The sequence below is a fragment of the Echiichthys vipera genome (assembly GCF_963691815.1).
Source record: "Echiichthys vipera genome assembly, chromosome: 12".
NCBI classification, from domain to species: Eukaryota; Metazoa; Chordata; class Actinopteri; order Perciformes; family Trachinidae; genus Echiichthys; species Echiichthys vipera.
The window spans coordinates 10,365,379-10,390,945 of record NC_139837.1 but is presented as its reverse complement, the minus strand read 5'-3'; the positions used below and the strand labels follow the sequence as shown (position 1 = coordinate 10,390,945).

At 41.8% G+C, this 25,567-nt stretch overlaps 1 protein-coding gene across 1 annotated transcript in view; it reads right to left on the bottom strand.

The window, feature by feature from the left end:
* The window catches only part of hs6st1a (heparan sulfate 6-O-sulfotransferase 1a), a 55,596-nt gene extending 40,729 nt beyond the window's left edge, over positions 1–14,867 (bottom strand). Inside the window, exon 1 of the mRNA XM_083924835.1 lies at positions 14,065–14,867. Coding sequence (XP_083780961.1) covers positions 14,065–14,564 — 500 coding nt within the window. The 5' untranslated portion in view covers positions 14,565–14,867. The remainder of the gene's footprint in view (positions 1–14,064) is intronic.
* Between the last annotated feature and the right edge of the window lie 10,700 nt (positions 14,868–25,567).

The window sequence follows — 25,567 nt, the reverse complement described above, 5'->3', positions numbered from 1 at the left end:
AAAAAGGTACATTTCGTCATTAAGTGATTTTCCGTTGAATTGCGTAAGCTTGTACATGTGTATCTAATGAACTTGTTCCAACTGCAATTCAGTATTAGTGTTAGCTGCCCTTTGTCTCTTAACTTATTCATATTCTCCTTTTGGGCATACAAAAAGTAAAACCTGACCTACAAACAGGTTGAGAGCAAAAATGAAGTTAATTAATACATTGATTGTAAAGTACTACTGTAATGTCTATTTTGATTAACATTTTAATGTCCCTTTTCAAGCAATTTCAATATCTTCTGGTTGTGGATTGTTGGTCGGACAAAAGAAGCAATTCGAAGTTGTCACCTTGGGCAATGAAGAGAATAACTGGAAAATAATCATTGGTGGCAGGTATTATTGAGAGCATGTTAATATATGCTTTCACTTTATGAAAGATTAAAAAAAAAACTGTCCTTGGTTGGCAAATGCCATGTGCATAATTACTGAGGAACAGGTAGGATTTGATAAATCGAGATTTCTGGTCCAACCAGTCACAATAAAGTTCTTACATAAGACACCCCTTTTTTTAATTCTCCCGCAATCATAACATCATAACCTGCTTGTTGAGCAGGGAAGGTTAACCTGGGCAAAAAAAAGATTTACATATATACATGTCTATACACAAACCAGGCGAGTCATGTAATGAAACCCATCTCCTTCATGCAGGAGACTGAGGCGAGCGTGACAGACTTTCAGTTATGACTTATGACTTGTGGGAGAAAAACAAATAAACGAGACAATAATGAGAAGACAAACGACGGATGAAACGCAGCCGGGCACACCTGCAAGTAATGCGTCTTTACAAGTCAGGCAACTGTGTATATAAGACCACACAACCACATATCTGTATAAACCACTCGCACAAAGTGAGAGCGATGAAGACAAAAACAAAACAAAAAACGTGGGCATATCCTTGTGTGTGCGTGTGTGTGTGTGTGTGTGTGTGCAGTTGAGTGTGAGCCAGACTCCAGCTGAGAGGGGAAGCAATAGCAATTCCCACTGACCTGAAAACTAGCTTGCCAAAATATAGAGGAATTGAAAAAAAGAGGGAGAATGTCAGTGAGCACAGAAGGCATTGAGAATACATAGGGTGAGATTAAGAAAGACTGAGAGTGGCCGCTGCGTAGAAAGGATTTGAAGACACACCCAGGTGCGGTGAGGGATTACGGGAAGGAACAGGCCTCGACATCCCCTTTGTACTGCTGCCTCGAGTGAAAAGAATGAAGGAAAGATGAGATAGAGAGAAGACGGATGGACAGAAAAAGAAGGACGGGGATCATGTATGCAGCATCTGCACACGCCCAACAGAACAAAAAAAAAGAAAAAGATTGTGTGCAAGTGTTGAGAGTGACTCTTTATGGGTGTGTAGATGTGTGGGAGTGTGTCCCTTTTTTGCTTTTGTGACTCCCGAGGTTCCCCGCGGTCAAGAGCGGATCCTCTTTCTCTCTCGTGCCCTCTTTTCATACACTCGTTCACCCTCTTTTTTTTTTATACACTCACTCCTCGTCCCCTCCCTCTCTTTTAGCGCAGCGCTGAATGGCCTTCTCTCTCTGATGAGTGACTGATGAATGAAGTAGCTCTTTGAAGTCAAGAGTCACAGCAAGGCTGGTCAAGCGTGAAGAGATGCCGGACAAAAGACGGCAGACAGACAAGGGAGAAAGGAAGGAAAGGAGGAAGAAAAAAAAAAACAGGGCAAGAGGGAGCGGGGGGTATATTCAACGAGCGACAACGTCAAACAGTGAACATCCATAAAGTCAGTGAGGGACGGAGGGTGAATGTGTGTGGCAGGACGAGAGAGTGTGAGAGAGAGCATGGTCTGCATTTTTGCATGAGTGCCTCTGAGTATTTGCATTGTGGAGCTCGACATGCAAAAGGCCAGCATCACGCAAGTCTCGACAGAGTGACATCTTTCTGGAACATGTCTTCTGGACTACAGGGACAGCCTGGAGGTCTTCCTGTTTTTAGCGGCCTCAAATGCCTCCACTCTCTTTTTTGATTGCTATGGACACACATAATCCAACAACTTTCAGCGTAGACTGTTTAGAAGAGTGACTCTAACAGTGCCACCGCATTTAATTCCTTTTGGTGGTTTTCTTGTTTTTTGGGGGCATTGCCGTCATTCTTCTGGTTCTGTGTTGCCATCTGCAGATGATTAGCCTTTTAGTCTTATGACTCTGGTATTTGTCTTTGTTGATATGTGTTTACCACTGGATCTAAATATATATTTTTTTTAGTTCAACCCACTCCCCCACTGCCCCATAGGAATAGAGATCTTGCCTTTGATAGGATGACAGCATACATGGTCTGGCTGCACAAGTTAACATTCAGACGCAGGAGAAAAAACCCGTTCTGGCTTGTTTGTATTGGTATTTTTTTTTTTATTTGTGTGTGAAATAGATAGCAGAGATAACGGACGGAGAGGAAAATGCCATGTAAGGCGGATGTAAACCTTTACTCTGGCACCGTACATCCATTACGCCAGAATCAAAAACTACAATTTACTCAAAATTTACTACATTTACCTAAGGAGTCTCTAACGCCTTGTCAATGACATTAACTTTTTTAAACAGTGAAACTAGGCAGTGCTGATCAAACATGAATCAATATTATGTTACTGTATTGCATATTTCTTGGAAAACGTGTTTTCAGAAACATATTTTAGTGTACTGTTTAGCTGTAAAATGACAACATTTGGTTTTGGCTCAACTTGGTCACAAACTTTCACATTCAGTATCAATACTTTTTTACATCCCTAATAGCGATACGTTACTTTTTCACAGATTGTGTGTCTCATTGTGTTCTCGGGATGTACTGACAGTTTCAGCAAATATGAAACAACATAGATATATATTTGGGGAATGTTACCAGCCTTTGTGTCTGTTTACTGCAGCGAATATGGAATTAAGATGGCAGTAGTGTGACAGGCAGCCAGACAGAGGGCTGTTAGATAATCATTGTTTTTGGTTTGATTTGTCCAGTAATTGAAAAAAAGGGAGATACTCATCCAAGTCGAAATTTGTGAAAGACTAAATGATTCAATTGTATCAGCTTGTGGTCCTGACACAAAAGACACATGTTATCAGTATTCGGGCGCTTTGCGGGGGGATAATTTTGCAAACAGTCTGCCTTCCATCACAGGGACAATACACAACAGGCTGGATTTAGCTCCATGTTAAAAATAAATTAATTAAAAAAAACTCAGGGTCATCCAGCAAGTTGAACCTGGCTCAACTTTTGCTATACCACAATGCCACGCCATCTGACAAGACAATCAAATACATGCAAGTGTACATTCCCCATACATTTTTATGTAATGTGAATGCCATATTTCCATTATTTACCATGCAATCATTGCAACCAAAGATAAAATGATTACCGCTGTGAGTGCTGTGAAAATTCCATCTCGGAGTACAAGTGTTAGCAGTTATGGCCTGTGATAAGCCTTCAAAGTCTATATATCCATAGATCTATACCGCAAACTGGACTTACCGGATCATATTTCATGTGTCATCAGTACACATATGCATATAGTCCTTATTCCAGCCCTGTTAGCTCGTTTAAGTCACATCATATAGAACTGAGAAGCCTTGATGATCAGGATGTACGCCACGTTGTAGTTTTACGTAGTTGAGGGAGGTGGACAAGTGCACTTAAGTTTCCCAAGTGTGTATGTGAGAACGAGTGTCAGGCTGGTAAGTATTACTCAAGAACCCTTCAGCTTTGATAAAGAAGCCGCATTCATTAGTTGAAGGACAGCCTCCTGATTAAATACATCACCTTAGCAAAAGTAAACTGGAAAATAAGATGTTGAGATAAAGTTGACAGATTAATTAAAAAATATCTGTCTTGGTTTGATATTTATGAGTGGTTGATGAATGTGTATTAGCCTTGCTTCTCCATGTGAATCTACTACAACACACAGGGGCCTTTTCTAATTTAAGACACTGCACTGACTGAAAATAGTCTCCAGCCTCGGTTGGATTGGGTTTTCCCTTCCTATTAAAGTCTAAACAGCCAATCTACGTGCTTGTTAGGACAACCCAAGGCAAAATCTGAAATATTGATAGGTTTTGTGTCTTTTTCATGTACTTGTCTTGTGAATGTCTCAAAAGTGTACTTTGCATGTGCAGGAGCGCCTGAAAGTGATTTAATAGATTTTCCTGCATTTATTTGATAGTCTAATATCAAGTATAAAAATGGTAACAGGTGGAGGCTTAGTTTTTTTCCCCCTAAAGGCAGTTTGAGAGACAACGCACGGCTGTCTGCAGACATATTAAGTATTGCAAGGGATTTCACTTTACAAGACTACTTCCTAAACTTCTCTTATCAGGTTTCACAGCAGATTTTTTCAAAGGAGTTGAGGGGCTGAACTGGTTTCAAAGACCCACTTTCTAGTATTCCCTTTGTAATTTGGCAATCACCCCAAGACCACCAGATTTTACTGTCTGTACACACAAGGAAAGAAGCAGTCGCATGCAAAAAAGAGTACTTCTCCATTGTACAGTTCTCTAGGGTGAGAGAGAGAGAGAGAGCTACACTCCAGCTGTGTTTATCACAATCTCACATCAGATCAGATCACTGGCAGATAAAAGCACTTCCTGACACATCACTTCCTCTCTCTGGAGGAAGCTGACACGTGCTGGGAACCCAAAAATACAGGGTGGTAGCGGGGAGGATGTAGAAGTGAAACTTTATTTTTGATCGAGAGAAAAGGGGGAGGCGGCCCGAGAGAGTTCGCAAAATGAAGGGGGATCGAGGGGGAAGTAGAGCTGGGGTAAAAAAAAAAAGCATCAAGGGAGAAAAAGGTGAACACTACATGCTTGTGGCCCAGATTTAGTGCTGTGTGGAATAAAGAGGAGGAGGTGGAACATTGACAAAGAGGTGAAGAGACACTAAGAATAGTATTACTGGATTAGCATTAACACTGACCTTTATTCTGCACGGTGGCACTCCCTCAATTGCTCTTTACTGCCATTACAGGAGAGGCCTGTTGTACTTTTTTAATGTTAAGCTTGACTCAACAATAGACTGACTGTGATTTCCAGATAACGTGGCATTTTTTTTTAACCCTATTTGACCAAATCTGCTGTTTTCATAAGAGATTGTGTGTGTGTGTGTGTGTGTGTGTGTGTGTGTGTGTGTGTGTGTGTGTGGAGGGGTGACCTAATTGTTGTCATCAAAATCTAGACTTGAAATCACAACAGACATTTTAATGACCTTAATAACAATGTCTTAACAAGATGCAATAAAAGTGTAGTGAAAGTACAGTTGGCAACAATTGTCTGCAGTCTGCGGCGACTTTGGCCAGCTGAAGTAAATTACCATTAATTTCATGAACTGGCCCAACTACAAAATAAAAAACGCATGTCAGCTGTCTGCTTCAAGTCTGTACTATTCATGCCCATTTGTCCCCCAAGAAAGAAGCGCCACCCTCGGAGAAGAGCCCTTTTCAACCTATTGTTCACTGGAAAAACTCACAAAAGCATTCATTATTTTACTCATTATATTATTTCAACTGTTCAAATCACAAAGGTTTCAACTTCACGTGAGTCTTTCTTATGTTTTTTTTTAATCAAAATACAAATATTGGTCAGAAATGGTAATTACTTTTAGTCATAGCAATCGACCTCAGGTATTAAAAAGGGACCGAACAGAACAGCAATGTAAGCAACAGTGACATATTTCATCTGCACTCACACAAGAATCCCACACACCTCAAATCACCATCCAGACTTGCAAACACAAACCACACAGGCCACACAATTCACACGGCAAACACCCATACACATGCAACCCCTGCTTGAATGCACAAATGAAGGCAGGAGACACACACAGCCACTCTGGTGATCTACAGCTCTGCCCTAGAGCAAAGCAGACAAACCAAGTGTAGCAGAACGAAGAATCTCTGTTTTTTTCCGCCTTCGCTGTCTTTCCATGAATGGCATCAGCACTTTAGCTCTTCTGGTGGGACGCCCACACGCACAGACACGCACACACATGCACACACACGGACAAAAGACACTGGAGGGCTGGTATGGCATGATGGGCAGAAAAATGGAGGAGTGATGGGAAAAAGACAGGGTGAGACGTGGAAAGATGCAGACACAACACTATCATTCATTCCCCTTTTTCAGAATTTGGTAAAAGTTAGCCCACTGTGTGTGTGTGTGTGTGTGTGTGTGTGTGTTCCCAACGAGGAGACAGTCCACAATCAGTTAAAACTCCTCCCACTAATTCAAAGAGGCAGTAAGGGATTTGCATTTTTCCCACAATTCAATTAACACGCCTGTCAGCCTCTCCTCTCCGTTCACATGCCTCTGCTGGCCATCTCTCCCTCACACACATAGAAACATGTGCCCACAGACACACATCAGCTTCATGCATTTATTCATAAACGCACACATGCAGAAAATTGATGCATTTATTTGTTTGTTTACAGATAAATGAGAGAAGCTCTAACTGAGAGACGAGGAGATGCTCACGGGTCACATCGTGTCTGGACTTGAAAAGACAGTGTTGTTAATGGATGAAGAGAGCAGTCCCTGGGGATGTCTCTCTCTTCTTCTCCATCTCAGAAGAAGGGAAGAGGGGACAGGCCAGGGAATGCCATCAAAGAATAGGGCACTGTGAGGTGGGGGTGTGAAAGGGAAAGACGGACACTCGGGGTCGATATGTAGCAAGAGGCCGCACGATACAGACAGTGCGAAACCAGATTTAGAAACCAGGAACTTTATCACTTTGCTGCGGGCCCGACTAATGACTTGAGCTAGCCTCTTGTCTGATTAATAGTCTGTAATCCTATTCCCATGGATAGCATACCATAGCATTCCTCTGCACTACTCATTAACCACTATTGAAATACGCACTAATCACTCAGTCATTTTTAGCTAGCAAGGGTAATGCTAGGCTAGGCTAATCAATAGGGGGTAATCCTGTTGGCGGAGCTGCTCTACCGTAGCGCCCCTCATTACCAGCCATAGAAATGTCTGCTAATCATTTGCCGCACGGTTATTTGTCCACAGGGCCGCAGAATCACTTTGGGAGGGGCGCAGGGGGGGGGGGGGGGGGTTGACATTTGACAGTCGGCAGCAGAGGGTGGAAGAGACAGAGTGACACACAGAGTCGCAGAGGCTGTGTAATGATTAAGAAACACATCACTCTTGCTTTTCTCTCCCACTCTCTCTCCCCATCTGTCCTCTGTGTTGAGCATGCAGCCAGATTGGATCTGGAGAGGCTCTGCACGATGTTGGCGTCATTCATGTTTTAATCAATCAATGAAAAAACCCTCTGCGATCCATAATGGCTAATCAATAATGAAGGCTTGCAGGCAGATCAAAAGATAACCCTTCACAGACCACCAATAGAGACAGTCGTTAGCGATCAAGCGGATCCCTGTCCTTGTCCTGTCTTTACTACACACTGAGGTGAAACAGCTGGAGCAAATCAATGCTGGCAACAGCCTTAACTCAACTTGACCGTGCGGGTTTGCACTCTGGACAGTTTAATGCTGATTCTATGAACCTGCTAAATAATACAAGAATCCATACTGTATTCTGATAATCAGCTTTTTTCAACCACAACACTTTGGCCATTTTGCATCCTTGATCAACTCCAGCCAAACAGATGTCTGCTGCAAAATGGCTGCAGAAGGTCGCTATGGCAGGGAGTCAAACTAACCCTGTGTGTGTGGCCAGGGGCCCAACAGAGGTATCCACATATCCTCTCGAGCTAAAGTCTCTCAACTCTGAATTGTGATGCTGGGTTATACGTTACAGTGACCTGGGGCTGAACCTGAGTTGAACTCTTGTATTTGAGGGGAAGCAGCGGTGTAAGTGAGAGAGGCTTGTCAACACTTGCCTCAAGCTACTGAAGAGGAAAACACATAGGGGCCGTATCTCTCACTCCTTTATGTGTGAGATTGCGTGTGAGTTGGCCATCCTTTTACTTAATGGTGAAGGACAGAACACAAAACCTGAGGAGCCACTTGTGTGAATACGTTATCTGCTGTTGGTTGGCTGACATTAGAGTCAGAATATTGTTTTGAGTGAGTAATTTACAAATGTGGTACCAATTGCATTTATAGACTTTTTCATACATAGAAAACAAAACACCTAGAACTACAACAACAAGTATAAAAGCTTTCTTCAAATAGGCTACTTGCTTGTGAATTACTGGATTCTTTTTACTGCTTCCGGCCTCAAAACAATACTCAAATAAAACAGTACGAGAAGAATTACATATTGGTAGAGGTGGTGACAACTTGAACATACACAACCCATGATAAGAGGTTGTAAGTAGACCATGCTTTGTTTTTGAACAAGGTCACCCTTGATTTGATGTTTAAAATGTCAAAAAACAAATGCTTATCACCAGTTTCTAGAGACCAAACAGCTTACTTTGACCGACAATCAGACTCCTCAGTCAAAACACAAAATGTAATTTAAGTCATAATGATAGTAAAGTCTGCAACCAGCATATATTTGGTATTTTATTATTATATAAAACAGAAATTGTCTACTGAAAAGTGTGTTAATCTACTCTCACTACTGTCATTCTAAATAGTTTGCAAAAATATCGCCACCAAATGTTTTAATGCCTTTATCTGTCTACCCATTCCTCGCACACTGGACTTAAAATAAACCAGGTACAGTAAACTATCAGGTCACCACTGGTAAACCTATCAGAGCCTGGTTTACACTAAGACCAGCAGGCTTGTCCCATAAGGGAAGGTGATTTGAGCTGAGTAAACAGGCAGGGAATAACTGACTGGAGGGATGTGGGAATGTTTGTTGGGAATGCTGTAACATTCGCAGTCGCAGGATGAGCGGACGTAACCGGCTTTGGAGAGCCTGGCCACCAGCTCTTAAACCCGGCTAATCTGATTGGATTAACACCAACCTGCCTGGCTCCACACGAGCACGCACACGCACTCATATAGACAAGGACACTAACACACACACATACAGACACAACACACACACATTCGTACTATGCCAATCAGCCGGGGCTGCCTCTGCCGCTTCCTGGAGTTCATCTGGATTCTCGTTGTGCTGGCTGGCTGGCTGGCTGATGGCACCATGCTGAGCTACCACATGCACACGCATCCGCTCCCACGCCATGCACACACACACTCACACACAGAGCCATCTTAGAATGCAGTGATTTGTGCTGTGAATCTGAAACAGACCTATTGAAAGAAGAGTAATGCCCAGTGCTTGACAACCGTGCTAATTGACTATCCCCCTCCCCAGCAATGAAACTAAACGTTTTCACCCCTCCGTCTTTTATATTTCCAATCATTCCCTGACAGCTCTCCTCTTGTCCCATATTCTTCCTCATATCACTCTTCCTCAACTCCATCTACTCCTCTATCCCACTGCCCCTCCGCTCCCCCTTTGCTCATACTCATACATGTAATCATTCATTAGAACCAAGGCAGTTGTCCATTAGGCAAAGAAGCCATTTTGGAAATTGCAGCAAATCTTCCATGAAAAGACATTTCCTCTAATGCGGTAGTCACGCTCGGAGGGAGAGGGAGAGGAAGATGGCAAAGGAGAGAAAGAAAGATGAGTGGGCAGGGATGGAGAGAGGAGAAAAGCGGAGAGAGAGAGGGAGAGAGAGAGAGAGAGAGAGAGAGAGAGAGAGAGAGAAGTGAAGGAGAGATAGAGTGAGCCCCCCGGCCATAAAGCCACCAAGCGGAAAGCAAGCCTGCTGTTTGATTAGAGAGTGACACCATCATGGAGGGAAAGAGGGAGGAAAGGATGGAAGGAGAGGGAGGGAGAGTGTTTTAAAAAGGCAAGTAGAGGGGATGAAGAGGAGGCGGGAGAGAAAGAGATGGGAGAGAAAAAACAGGGAGTGTTTTGAGAGGGCCGAGATAGAGGCAGTAAAATTAGCCCCATCACTTCGCTTACTAAAGACGCTCTATGACACACTAGGATTAAAAACAGACACACACACAGCCATGAGATGTGTGCACAAACACACATGCACAAGACAGATGGTATTCCCCGTCTGAAATTGTGGCTATAATTTGAGTAAAGTGGTAGATACCTCCTTAACCAATTAGAAGCCCCATATCTAAGGCCTTGCATTAGCGGTTGTGTCTGTTAGTTTCACACACTCATTAGTGTGTGTACTACTATGCATGTGCTTGTATCAGTGTGTCCCATGGGATCCCTGGAGAACATTAAAAATGATATAACGGGGGTGGTGGTGGTGGGGGGGTGACAAATCCACTCTGATTGGCACTCGGTCGAGTTTGTGAGTTCTTTTCTCCCACAATGCCACTGTTCATCTCAATCTCATCTCATCACCGATCAAAGACAGACCTGTCTGTCCTATTACGAACCATTCATCTCTGTGATGCTCGCCGCTGCTTAATGCGCCTCCTTCCAAAGCTGACACATTTGTCACCAGACCAAACTGAGAGCCTAATCCATCGGAGCATTTTCTCCCCCACAATTTATGATATACTGAATTTGAAAAATCACCCTATTCAATCGAATTTCCTCAGTGTCTCAAAGCCGCTTTACGCTCTCTTGACGTAGAAACATTTCGAAGGAACTGTGCAATACACAGTGATACAGACCCATCTGTGGAATCAATAAATAATACAGCCGTGAAAACAAGGACTGCAAAATGTTACGCTGCCGATACAAAACAGTTCAATAGTGGCTGTGCACATTCAGGGATGTTGTTTAAAGTAAAATCAGACACCGTAAATGTCAGACAGGCTGCCTCTGTGTCATTTAAATGGCATCTGGTGAGCTTACATTGTCATTACACTCCACTTCACAATATTAACATAGGTAGAGCGGAAACAATGGTTGACTTTGATAATTGATTAATGAAAGTCATTTCAATTGGCATTTTTTTGGTTTCAGGTTCTCAAATTAGAACGTGATATATTGGTATGCTACGATAGTAAGCTGAATATATTTGAATTTATGAATGTGTTTGAGTATTAGTCAGATGACATGAGCAATTTAAATATGTCAACACCACAGGCTGCAACACTGTGACGGGCACTTGTGGCACAATTAACCAACATAATTGTTTTTGGATGCCTCAACCTTAGCATTGGGCATGTGACAATTACTTTTATTGTTAGTTTATCTGTCGGTTAATCCATTAGTTGTTTGGTCTATAAAATGTCGACCAGTGTTTCCCAACTCTTCAAAGTCTTGGTTTGGCCGCAGCTCAAATATATTCAGTTTACTGTCCTGGAAACAAGAAAAGATTAGCATTTAAGAAGCTGGCATCAGACTTATTCATCGATTAGCAAAATAGTTGGCAAATCCTTTAATAGTTGACAACTAATCATTCTAATTGGTTCATATTTGCAGCTCTAATTAGCACAATGGTTTGTTTACATCATCATATGAAAACACAAACCAAAATGACAGTAAATGTCAATTACAACTTGCCTAATAACTTTAAATTTTTTAATCCATTTGTCTGTTTTCCCTCCATTTTTTTTTCTTGTGGATGTGTTTTCTGACTCCCAGGAGGCGTATTTATGTGCTGAATCCAGCTGATGGAAATAGTCCTAATTCACATTTATTTTTGCAGCATTTAAAATGTCTGTGTAAAATTCACTTGACAGCTTGATGAGAACACAGCTGCAGAAAGACGCTGGACTCCACATCAGAACTACTGCTGCTGCTGCTGCTGTGTGGTCATAAATTTCTAGTTAGATTTTCTGTTTCTCACAGTTAACAAAGCTGCTCCAAACCACTTCCTCCACAAAGTGCGCAGGCATGAGGTGTGTCACACATGTAAAACCACTGGCTGGGGCTGCAGGCTGTTTAACTCTCCCACACTGACAATATGCACAGCTGATTTTAGGGCTATGCGTACGACACTGCGCCAAGAAGTCCCTCACGGCCATTCTGTAAACACAGATGATCTTTTTCACACTTTCTCTGGCCTCTTCGCCGCACTGCAACTGCCCTAAAGACAAATGTCCCAAAACAAGCATTACCACAGTGATACAAGAGCGCCAAACAATGAGAGGCACTGAGAGTTAAACACACACAGACAGGAGCAGATATAGGGGAATAGCAGGCAATGAGACAGAAAAAGGAACAAAAACAGGAACAGAGAGTGCGGTTCCTGTTTCTCTTCAAAGCTCCTCATTCCAGCGATTCACTTCACTTTCCTGTGGATGTGAAGCTGCATGTAATACGGAGCAGAATTGTTTTTCTTCAGGGTGCTATTAAGCTTGTAGTCCCTTGTTTCTCCTGTCAGGAGTGATAGGATAGTCGATTACACCAGAGGCAAGAGATCCTCTCCTCTCCCATGCATGCATACCTAGACCGCTCTCATCTACTCTGCCTTCCTGTCTCTTTTTATTCCTGCGGCCTCTTCAGGTGCAAACAAGCACAGGCACACACATAAATACACACACCCGTACAAGTTCAGGCTTCGAATCAGTGCTCACAAAGTGATGAAAGGCCGTTTATCCTGCTTCCACTGTGATATCTCGGCTCGCCATGCAGAATGGTCGGACACGTTATCACCTCTGACCAGGGAAAACCACGGGAGTCAGGACTGACGCCAGCAGCAAATACCAGCGCTAGTGTGCGTATGTGAGTGTGTGTGTGTGTGTGTGTGTGTGTGTGTCCCAGCAGTAATAATCACCCGGATTAGAGCGGAGCCAAACCCCCGCAGGGTCCCCCTCTCCCCCCTACCGACCCAGCCCAGCCCTGCTTTCAGCTCTGATCCCCAGTTTGAGCAGCCATGGGAAGCAAAGCAGCCGGTCTAACATCTCCATGAGCCTGGCTGCCAGACAGATAGGCAGAGAGGCGGAAAACACCTATTTTCTTTCTTTAAAATTCCTCATATTTGTAAAGCCCCTTTGTCTTATTGGTCACGCATAGCCAAAATAAAATATTAAACAAGCTCAGGCAATACAAAGACACATAACCCATTCAACAAGCATACCCCTTAACCACAAGGGTGCAGTGAAATGGAAGTTGATACAGCCGTCAATATGTCTGGATGAGGGATGCAATATGTTGGCAACAACAATAGGGAGGCGCGGAGAAGAAATGGGCTATAACTTAATAAGAATGTGTGTTATGTCTGGATATCCTGCAGTCAATGCAAGGGATTATTACTGAGTGGATGTATTGCACTCCCCACGCCTGAAATAAATGTAGCTGAATCTCACTATGCGATCCAGTGGGAGGGAAACCCTGATACTGGCACCTATCAACAATTGTGAGAGGCACCGTTGAGCTCCTGTGGCATTTGTGACGGCACAATGTTGAAACGTCGCTCTACATTTGTCTCTCAGCGTCTGTTATCAAGCCACTGTCTCAGGAAGATGCACGGCGTCCTTGATGTTCTACTTTCTCTTTTAATATCGTCCCACCCAGCGAGGACAAAGACCTCTGATTTAAGATAAAAGTAAACGATTACATCCATTAAGATCCTGTGGGAACCTCTAATGTGTTTGGTTCACTTCAGGTTTGGGCTTATAACACCCTTGTATTACCTTCTGTTCTGCTTTATCTTCTCTGGTATCAATACTACATTTCTGCGGCATAAATTGGACAGGAAAAAGCTGTGTACTCATGTAGAAGTTTTGACATTTTATGTAAAGAAATGCCTTAAAATGCATTTATTAGTAGATTAGGCCTATTATAATTATCTCTCCAGAGGAATACGCCTGCATAAAAGACTGTTTTAATAGAAAGGTAGATAGAAAATGTTAATAATTTAGTGATTTTAGATTAGTTTGATTTAAATTTGAGTTTAATGCGATTGGATTATTAAAATCTAATCAGAAAAACAATTTAAAGAGTCGTGAGTTTACAGTGTCCTTATTGTACCTGCAGATAAATGTTCTCCACTGTGAAGTCACTGCAATACTGGTCTGACATTACATATATTAACCCAATAATCTTGTTTAAAAGTTTCAGAGGTATAATCCGCAGAAATATGTCACAGAGTTACTATAGATCCCCAGTGTTTGACTACATGGCATCTCCTGTACCTCACACTACACAAATCTTCATAACACAGCTTTACCTTTGATTTTTCTGTTTGTTCTCCTTCTTGTTGAGGACCCCCGGCACACAGTTGGTGAGCTCGGTCCAGTCGGCGTGCAAGCCGCAGCTCCAGCCGGTGGAGAACCGGGAGAAGAGCCAGGTCTCCTTGCGGTTCGGCCGGTAGCAGGTACACTTCTTCTGGCCCGGTCTGCAGTCGCATGGGACCTCCAGGCGGACATTCTGGACCAGGTGCCTGCCGAAGGTAGTCCCCCCGGTCTTCTGGATGTGCAAAAACACGATCACGTCCTCTCCTTTGATTTGGAAATCGATCGTCCTCTCCAGGTCCCTTACGGGGAAGAAGTATTTCTTAACGTAGTGGGGGTCCGGAGTGGGGAAGATGTCCCCCTCGTCTTCCTCCGTGAAATAACCGTGCGGGGAGCCGAAATTGATCACCCCGGGAGCCACGTACTGATAGAGAATCAGCATAAAACACACGGATCCGACGACGATCAACAAGAATTTGCTGCTCCTCTCGACCATGTTCCTTCCAAGTGCGGTTCCTACAGTACGCTACCATTTCCCAGTCAAGCCGACAACAGGGAGCGGGGCGCTCGGCTTCTGCATTCTCGCTCTCCCCCCGCCAAGAAGGACTCGTTTTCGGGGGCTCAAAAGTGGCTCATTCCGCTTCGAGACGACCGGCGAAGTTGGCTCATCGTTCACCGAGACCGTTCAACACCGTGAAAGACGCATTGTAACTCGCTAAAAGCCCCCCCGGTAGCCGACCCTCCCCCGTTTACTTTACTTTGGTTTCCAGTCTACACAACAGACTCACACTGCATCACCATGGAGTTATGTTCCCAGGATGCAGCGCGACTCCTACCTTTTCAACGTCTCTCGCTCGCTCGCTCGCTCGCTCGCTCTCTCTCTCTCTCTCTCTCTCTCTGAAAACAGTGAAAAGAGAGTCGATTTAATTTAGTGGTTGACACGTAACGACCGCGTCATCCGCTATTAGCCAATAGCCAGGGGCCATAGCCTAGATTAGATTAGATTAGATAGATAGATAGATAGACTGATAGATAGATAGATAGATAGATAGATAGATAGATAGATAGATAGATAGATAGATAGATAGATAAAACAATGATTTCATAAATAGGCTACTAAACAGGGGGTCAGAAACATAGTTTATGATGACTAACATTACTACTATTTTTAATAGATACAAGCATATTGCTATAAAACTCACATTACACAGTCCGTTTTTTGTTCCGTCTCTTGTTTTGTAATTGTTCTCTGCGTATGTCATTATAACACTACCTTTTTACCAAGCCCCCACCACAGCGACTTCCTGGTTGATCCAATATGGAAGTGCCCAAATCTGCAGTTCTCCGAGTGTCCACTAGGAGTAGTTTGCACAATAGAGCAGTTTCTCATTGACCCCCATGTTAAACAGGCAGTTTTTCACAGTATAATTAAACCTGTTTAAGGCCTGGTACAAAAACACATTATAGTCTGTGTGTTTAGGTCACATCTCCATGACAACACTGAGGGGGGTGATTTTTTTTGCACCAGGCAAGTTTTAATTTTTTTTTGGGGGGGGGGGGGGGTTAAAGTGTATGAATAATTAGGGGCGTGGCCTCTTGACTAACAGCTAGCCAGGGGCCCTCACTTTGCCTCTGAGGTAAACGTCAGCCAGATGGACGTAAACTCCCTCCCCCCAAACGTCACATACATGCCTTTTTTGGTAGAGCCAAAGTCTGACAAGATGGCGACTCCAGTAGGCGAGGACGATTGGATCAAGTTGAGAGAATGGACCCAGGTATGCTACGTCTCTTTCTTTATACAGTCTATGATTTTAACATGTCACAAAATAACATTTTAGTTTCTATTATACTGCATTGGCCACTTGTGTCCACACTCACAGTGGCCACTGTTTCACAAGTTACACAATTTTGTTTCAACTGCGATCAGGTACATCTACTTTACTTGAGAGTTTTAATATCCGGCTACTTTATATATAAATATTGTACCTTTTTTTTTTTTACCACATCACATCATTTATTTATCTTTTGTAGTGAGTTACTTTGCAGATCAATTTAGAGGCTTTACAAAACCTATGAGCTTATAAAGGCTACATAACATTGCCATAGGCGAGGCTGGATTACCCTGTGGCTTCAGGCCCTCTGTGGCCCTGAGGTTTGAAGGCTTGATTATTCATAAATGACTTAATCATAAGTAATATACTAAAGCACAACACAAACTGGTAGGGTAGGGCTCTTGTGTGGCTCCTGCATTTTTATCCAAATCTCAAGGCTGTGCACTGTAGGGGGACCTTGTTTGGAAAGAGCTAGCCTAAATATCTTTCAAAATGCCAAATTAATGAAAACACAGATTGTGGTTTGTGTGGAGATTTGACCCTTCCAAAAAACAGGTACCTCTACATATATATCATTAATATCATTTTTTAGTTTAAGTTTGTATCAAAACCCAATGCATTTATCTTCCGTCTGTAAAGTGACTCATGACGCACCTTAAAATTCAGAATGAATTCCATCAATTTAGAGCTTTACCAATAGATTTTGGGGTTAAACAAACCCCATACCCCATAATTCGAAAGCTGCATGTTTAGAGTACTGCTCCTGCTACTTTTGATTTCTCATTTAAGACTTCACACAAAAACATGTAACCATCCAAAAAGTGTCTTTTTGAAGGTTACTTTTGGTGTGAATTACAGGTACGTTCCAATGCAAGATATATTCTTCCATTTTGCATCATATCATTTAATGCAGGTTACATTCACCAGTAGTTTGTGGGCTTTCTTCTCTACACATATACAAAACAAACATGGAAAACAAAAACCATACAAACAAATAACTTTATAAAAAGGTGACGACATTTGCAAAAAAAAGACGATACCAAGAAACCACTCTTTGTACAGAAACACAGGTTTGTATTTAAAAGTTAAATCAAACAGCCTAAATTTCTAGAGGCTGAGAACAAACTAAATATGCATAAGCGAAACATCTCCTTCAGGTTATATGAAGTCATTTTAATGCACGCAAAATAGTCAAATGAGAAGTGTAACTAAATAAAGTCATGAGGTAGGCTACTTTTGGGATTCATAGAGAAAGCAAAATAGGAAGTAGGCTGATAAAAGCTTAATTTTAGCAGTTGTGTAATCAGTGTATTATTCCCTTTTAATGCAGCTTCCTTATTTCTATTACAAAAATAGCAAACTGACAACAGTATGAGTGGCACAAAGCTGCAAATTCATTTGGAAGAAAGCTCAATTGTCAGACAACCATGAGATCAACCGACTCCTGTTGGTTCACTGTTGCTTCTCAGTGCTACCACTGGTGGTCAGCACTGAGTCCTGCTGCTTCTCCTTTGATGCAGCTGAACAACTTGTCAGGCATATTTATGTGATCCCCAGGGGTGATTACTGTCGACCATGTTTGGACTAATCGCATCTACTAGTGGAAGAGAGAGACACGTTTCAACTGCTGGATGTTGTTCAGATAAGACCAGCTCCACCAAAGCTGACAGTGTGCTTTTTTTTTTCCACCGGTGCCCCTGAGGTTTCGCTGCAATTTCTCAGGCATTTGTTATTGCAAATGTTTATTGTGGTAATAGAGCAGAGCGAAATGACTGGCTGCTGTGTAATCTTGGTAAGCTACCAGGCCAGATTCCCACATGTTTCTTAAATGAAGCTCAATCAGTAAGATCAGCCCAATCAGCAGGCCCGGGGGTGTGAAAGCAGCAGTTGGTTGTGGCTGCTGGCAAATGAGGTTGGTAAGGGATGAGGGTGTATTTTCACTTTGAGTGGTTGGGGTTGATGATGTGATGTGTGTTTAGTCAGCCTGTAATTGCTCGTGTGCTTATCCACAGTTTCAGCTTCCATGATTTCCCAGTTGCATGTGGATCTCCAAAGGCATGAGCTCAACCTCTTCGCTGAAACCTGCCGTAACTTCTAAGTAATCTCAGGTAGTTTAAGAGAAGGCCAGGTGTTCATGATTTACAGATACACCGTTACTTCAGCCACACTTTAAAAACTGTTTCTGCATTAAAAGAAGAGGTTTCTCTCCTATTCAAGTAAAAAAAAGAAATTTGAAGTTACCCTTTAAGTCACCGTTTAAAAACTATTGCATTAGTGTTTATCTTTTCTATTTGGTGATAATGCTGTTATGAATGTTGGTTATCCACGAATAAAAGCTTGTGGGTCGCATACTTTCTCATATTCTACTGCATCTGGAGATGTTATTATTGTGTTAGTGTGGGGTGTTTTGTCAACGTGTATCGGTGCCATTGAATAGAATTAGAATTGTATTTATTGTCATTGTACCAGTACAATGAAATTTACAGTACAAAAAAGTGCAGAAATAATTTAACATTAAAAGCATCAAAAAGAATAGGCTAGACCTTTAAAAGACAAATTTAAAACGACAAGCTTTCACACCAACACGCACACACACACACACACGCACACACACACACACACACACACACACACACACACACACACACACACACACACACACACACCGTAGCAGCTTAAGGAGACAAAACAAAAAAACAGTAGATTGCAGAGACCCTGAGCATCATGTGCCGTCATAAGTAAAGGTACTTGCAGTGTTAAGCACTGTTATAGCAAAGAACTGTGACCAATGTAGTGGGCACAACCCAGTCCCTAGAAAAAACTTTGGCCCTGTATCAGCAAACCACAAATATGTTGAATCTCAAGGTTTCAGAAATCATACGATAAAGCAAACAATGTCCATTCTACTGTCATTCTGTTTCTACAGTTGTGATCTGTGTGTGCTCATTATGCTTACTCTATTGCAGATTCTAAAATGTCAGGACTCACCACTTTTCTGTGTTGCAAAAATAATGTTAATAGAATATTTTTGGGTCTGTTTGTTGGACAATACAAGCAATTTTAAGTTGCAAAATTGGACTTTATAAAACGAGACTGATCATAATGAAAATGTCCTTTCCTCACTGGCTGACACTAACAACCGTTAACGATTATGTTTTTGCCTTCATTTTGCTTTTATATGTCAATTTAAAGCCAAAGATGGGATGCCACCTGATTAATACCCAGGCTTACAGTGAGTCAAAGGCACCACTTAAACCCAATATTAACTGATATGATGAGGGGTTTAAGATGGGTCTTGAAGTGGATCTATCTCTTCAAAGTTTAGTTTTCAGATTACATATTGCATAAATAATGTCCCCCTGGGCTTATTAAAGCATGTCTGATTGTGATTCTGATATTCCTAAATGAGTTAGTTTAATCAAATGAACAGTTAACAAACTTGGGCCCACGGTATGAGAGCTAATAGGGGCCCAGCAGCCAACGTTTGCACCAGGGCCTCATAGGGGGTTAATCCAGTCATGCTTAGAGTGCAGATATAGACAGGAAATATGGGAGGAGAGTGGGAGGATTTGCTGATTATTTGCTTTATAAAATGTCTGGAAATGGTGACTAATGCCACTCAGCACAGGGTGACGTCTTCAGATTATTAGTTCCATTCAAACAACAGTTTCAAACCTAATGATGTATTGTTGACGATCATATAAGATGGAGAAAGCAGCAAATCTTACATTTGAGAAGCTGGGACCAAAGAATTTTTCAGTTTTTGATTACTCACTAATCAAAATCGCTGCTGGCTCAACAATTATGGTTTCGCCTTCGCTTTCCTTCACATCTGGCCACATCCAACACTGAACTCTCCTATTGTTTCCCCCCCTTGTCCTTCACACATCTCCTCCACGCTTAAGACAGCCTTTTGGCCGCCACATGTGCTCCCCCATGACTTCCACTAACCACGAATTTGCAATCATGTCACATGAGTTATTTGTCAAATAACAAAACTCCTGCTTGGCTCAGTCTTGTGTTTGGACTGTTTTGCACCTTGATAGAAGAAGACGTCCCTTCCTTTCCTGAGATTATCCCAGCACGACTAGAGCTGGCGAGGGCAACCAGCGTGTGTGAGCCGCTCTCGCTCTTGAATAATTCAGCCCTGCTTATTTACATGTTCTTTACTTACACTGAAGCAGCATCCGCCTGTCACACTGCTGTTAAACACACTCATGATTATGACTTCTGCCTCGCCCCTGGCATTACCCGGTTGTATTAAATACTGGGAGATTTTTTACGAGAGTGTATATGTGTGTGTGTGAACGTCTCGCTGTGTTTGTACAGTAAGACAGAGAGAAAGTGACGGAGAATATTAATACTGTGTGTTTGTGAGTGTTATCTCGTGTGTGTTTATGGCGGGACTTTGGCATATGTGTGTTTTGCTCTCACCATGCGCAGTGTCATTATGAGCGGCGTTACTTAAAGAAGATGGATGTCACAGAGTGTGTTGCCCTCTGGCTCGGGTATAGAGATATGACAGTCTGTTTATCATCAGCACCAGTTTATTGTTGCCTTTGCATAATGATCCTGTTTAGATGGATATTTTCACACTGTTTCCAGAGGCTTTTGAGCTCTGTATTATGTCCTGCCTCAGTGTCTTGCAGGCACACGTTGCGTCGCTTTGATTCTTTTATGCCTATAATGTGATTCCGGCACACTTTTATCAATGAGGTTTGTCTGATGATAAGGGAGTATGAGTCACACAGGTTTATCAGAAGAAACAAACACTAAACAACTGCATGGGCTCACAATGTTTACATGAAATGCACCCAATTAAAATGTCCTATTAATAAATAAACAGGTGGTCAGTGGATTATGGCTGGTTCCCGTGTTGACACAAGCTAAACAAGGTTCAGTCGTGGTGCTAACATCTTTGTCTTCATTTTTTAGGAATCCGATCTCAGCCTCCTAATGTCTGCCCTGCACACACACACACACACACGCACACACACATCATGCTCAGACATGCCCCGTCTGTTTGTGCTTTATTTTTCATTTAGCCAGCGGCCAGGACTGAATTCCACTGAGGGGAAAAACGCAAAAACAAAACACTCACAAAACACATTTTTCCCCAACTCTGTCGTGAACTTATATTTTGTTGTGAATGCAGCGGCCTCGCTTGGTCTTTATAAATAAACAGGCACAAATTAAGTCAAAAGAATTACCAATCTGTTTTCATCATGGAGCCCTGAAATGAATTATTCCCTGAACCTTCGGAGTGTTTCAGACACAAATATTTTCTTTGGATGTGCCTAAGGGGGAAGTGCACACTGTAGAAAGAAAACAAAACTGGGCGCCATCTATTTCCTTCATTCCAGAGTCTGTTAGTGTCTGAGTGTGTGTGTTTTTGAGGAAGAGCGTACACTGAGGAAGTTTGAGATTGTATGTTTATACATGATGTTAGATCTGAGTGCGTGTACATCTACGTATGTGTATGTGTGCCATTCGGGTGTAAATGTGCGTGAAGGCGTTTGTTTGCATGTTTGTGCTTTACAGTGTGTTGTCCATGCGTACAAGTGACTTTGCATGTGCGTAAATGATTATAGAATAGACTTTTGACACCAAAGACCGCAAAAAAGTCTTCACTCTGACCTTTATTAGTATGTAACCCACACCGTGATCTTTCTCTAACATGTTTCGAGCGCTGTAAGTGCCTATAAAAACATTGCGTGGATATTGTATTGCAAGTGGATATTGTAGAATAATAAATTAAACATAATTTTTTGCAGATACATTCAGAAGGCTGTCATAGCACATGCTGGTAAGATTATTTGTTGTAAGCGTAAAAAAAGAACCAACATACTTCGGTTGCCAATAATGTGAAGGTAAGCAGAACACACTGGACCTTTAGCTTCTTCCATTCAAGCCTCCGTAAGATTATTAGTAATGCAGGTAAACGGAGACATTTCCCACCTCCCTGAAAGCATCAGCATGGTTCACACAAAGTGACTCTCTGAAATTCTGTCCTCCTACACCTCTCTGACTTTGGATTTAGGTGAAAATGTGTCCGGTCATTTTTTTGCAACCTTTGAAACCCAACAATCTGACAGGCGTGCTCGCTTCAGGCAGCATTCGTTCAGATGTGCTGAAAGGAGAAACTAGGGCCAAGCTCTCTCCTTTCTTTGCACAACTACTTCCATCACTTTCGGTGTGCACAATGGAATGCAACAATGCCTTTAAGGAGAGACTTTACAAATCATCCTGCCTTGCCCCTCTCTATAAAAGCAGTCACCTCCACTTTCGAGTGTGGCAATTCAGAACAGGTACAAAAGACTTTTGCCTTTGACGACACCGGTTCATTTCGAGCATACTCCAGGCTCGGGCTTCCTCATGTTATCTGTCTAACGCTGCTTAAACATTCCTCTGTGAGCATGCATGCTCATAAACGCCTGCTGCACTTTTCTCTGCAGGGCTGTTATTTTCTAGTGACAAGTTGACCCTTGAACATTTTGCCTGAGGACATATGTTTTCAATGGGTGTGTCAGATTTAACACTTAATTCTCTCTCACAGACACAAGGGATTAAAGTTCACAGGCGTGTGTGTGTGTGTGTGTGTGTGTGTCTATAGGGAATTGGATTATCTCATGTTTCAAGGCAGTTGTTAATGATTAAGACTGTATTTAAAATGCTGCGCATAACCACTGTCTGCTGAGTGTGTATTGATTTGTGGAGATTAGTCGGGTTTAATAGCTGATGGCTTGCAAACAAGACTGAATTCAATTATTTCCTAAAAGTGCATCAGGTAAAACATAATCATCAAAGCTGCACATTTGTTTATATGTTTAATATGTTACTGTAGTGCAGATAAAACGTCTTTCCACAGCAAAATTTTATTTCTATACTAAATGAACTGAATTATTGTACTTAAGTACAATTTTAAGGTAGTTTTACTTTACTGAGTACACATTTTATGCTACTTTATAGACTTGTACTCCACAGGGAAATATTTAATATACTTTTTTATACATTTATCTGAAAATTGCAGTTACTAGCTGACATTTTACAAATGACATATGAATTTAATTTTAGCAATTTTAGCTACTTTTCAATAGATAAATTATCCGAAAGTATATAAAGTAGTTCAAATGTGCTCCATCTCCACCAGCTGTAACATGAAAATGATCCTTACATATTAAAGCATCAGTAATGATATAAATCTGTGACTTTATCTTAAGTAAAATATAGGATTCATTCTTCCACCGCTGCACCAGACAGAGGCTCAGTCTAACGTGAATGCAGATGAGTGCAGCACAGACAGCGCAGATTACAGCTTTGGTGAGGGAAATGCCCTGTGATCGGTGAAGAATAATATTGCGCTCAATATCAATTTTCTCTGTCAACATTTGCCTTGGGAAATTTAGCTGGTACAATGGCGGAGGAATCGAATAACCAAAGCTCTTTGTTTGAGTGGAGTGCAATCTGATCTAGCTACCGCTCCAGTTCTTGGAAGACAACGGACGGCTAATGGAAGCTGCGTAACCTCACACTGTCTCACTCTCTTTCCTCCTTACTCCCCCTTTCTCTTTCTCTCTTTTCTCTCCTACCCCCTATATTTTCCTCTCTCTCCCCCCTCCCCTCGCCACATCCTTCCTTCCTTTCATTGTAAGCCACATAAGGTTCTCACAGAGAGACATCTACACTATCCTCTATCAAACCGCTCATCTCCTTTGAAATAAATGGATAATAATTACTGGGCTGTTGGTGGTTTTCACCTCAGAGTCCCATGTTTCCTCCTGTCGTCTGTTTCAGCTGTTTCATGTGAGCCTCGACCACCTTCTGCCCTCTAACTCAACTTCCGCCTCACGTCAATTACACATTATTGGCATGACAGATTGGCCAATACAATATTGTTCCAAAGATAGCTGCAGAGTCTGGCTTCAGTACAGTCTCTCTGCAACCAGCAGATTGTAACCAGAGCTCTATTTCAATCACGCAATGGACCTGCCAAAGTATCTTCTCTGGACATGGAAATTAATATCTGCCTCTCAGCGTGGTTCCAGTTGAGCAGGGTCAGATGCAATCACTGCCAAGATGTAGTACCTTCATTCTGGGGTGTTTCCGAGGTGTTCATGACATGGTGAATTCAGAGAAAGTGGAGAAACTTTTGTATTCCTCTAATCCATGTGGGTAGACCTTATCACAGCTGTGAATTAAGGAATAAGTACTTTAATATTTTGTGAAATATGATTGCTGTTTTACTGAGAGTTAGAGGAAACAATCCACAGACTTTATTTTTTTTAACCTTTATTTTTGAGACACTGGGTCTCATTCTCAAGAGGGACCTGATTAACATACAACAGTAAAACAACACATAGAACAGGACATTCACACAGTTTTGAACATTTCTAAAGAATGAGGATCAGTGGATGTTTCAAGAGCTGGAGTGAAACTGATCTGACATTTGAAAAAGTCAAGAGACGATCAAAAAGCAAACATAGACATATGACTGAGGAATACTTAGAAATAGTTGCAAAATTATTTGGTTTGAGGAGATTAATACCACGTTTGTCCATCAAATATGTAGCTACAGCATTATCTGAACTTAGCATAAAGACTGGACGCAAGGGGAAACAGCTAACCTGGCTCGTCCAAAGGTAACAAAATCTGCCTACCAGCACCTCTAAAGCTCACTAATTAACATTTTCTATGTTGTTTGTGCAGTCCATTAAAAAAAAAAAATAGTATTAAAACTATTCATTGTGGTTTTACAAGTTAGATAAGCTCATCGTCTTATGGCTGTAGCTTTAACAGACAGACATGATCTTATTCTAAATGTCAAAATGTTCCTTAGTCTGGCATGTTTAAGCTTCTCATCAGCACCAGCACACAAAACCTACTGATTTAAAAAGCATACCGGTACTTCTTTTCAAATCAATTATCACAAGGTAATTTTTGACTTAAGGATCATAATGACTAAATGTTCTCTGCAATGTTCAACCTATCAGCAATTTCCCAGCATCTGCATATTGGAAAACAAATAAAAGGTAGTCAATGTAGATTAATCAATCTAAAAAATCTATAATATAATGGAGGAAATGGTTTTAAGTGAAACAAAGAATTCACAAAACACTGGTGTGTTCCTTTAAGAAATTGATGGCTTCAGTCAACTTTTTCTTTAGTTAGGTTGGGTGATCTCATCTGATTCAAACAGGAAATGCAGCAGCAGATGGCTCATGGAATAGAAAATAAATAGCATACATTTCCCCCTTTAATATTTTTATTGGTTGTTTCTTTTTCCGCATTTTGAGATAAAATCCATCACGGGATGCTAAAAGATTGAAGCCAGAGAGCCGAGCTCCTCCCATCTCCTCCCCTCCCTCGCCTCCCCCGCCGCCTCTTCTGCCTCCTAAGTATAAGCAGATTAAAGTTAATGATCTAAAGTGAATTAGATATTTAATCATCTTATCATCTTAGCGTAGTCAGGTCATAACTCTGCGCTGATCTGAAATCCCATCTGCTTGACAGCGCACTGCCGAAGCACAATAAGCCAAATTCAGAGGTCAGCTCGAAGCCTCCAGTAGGTTGTGCTAAATCAATTTGGAGATTGAGAAATTAAATTCACCTCCATTATTTCTTTTATTCCCCCTGCTTTGGTAAAACCTGTGATTGAGGATGAGCGATA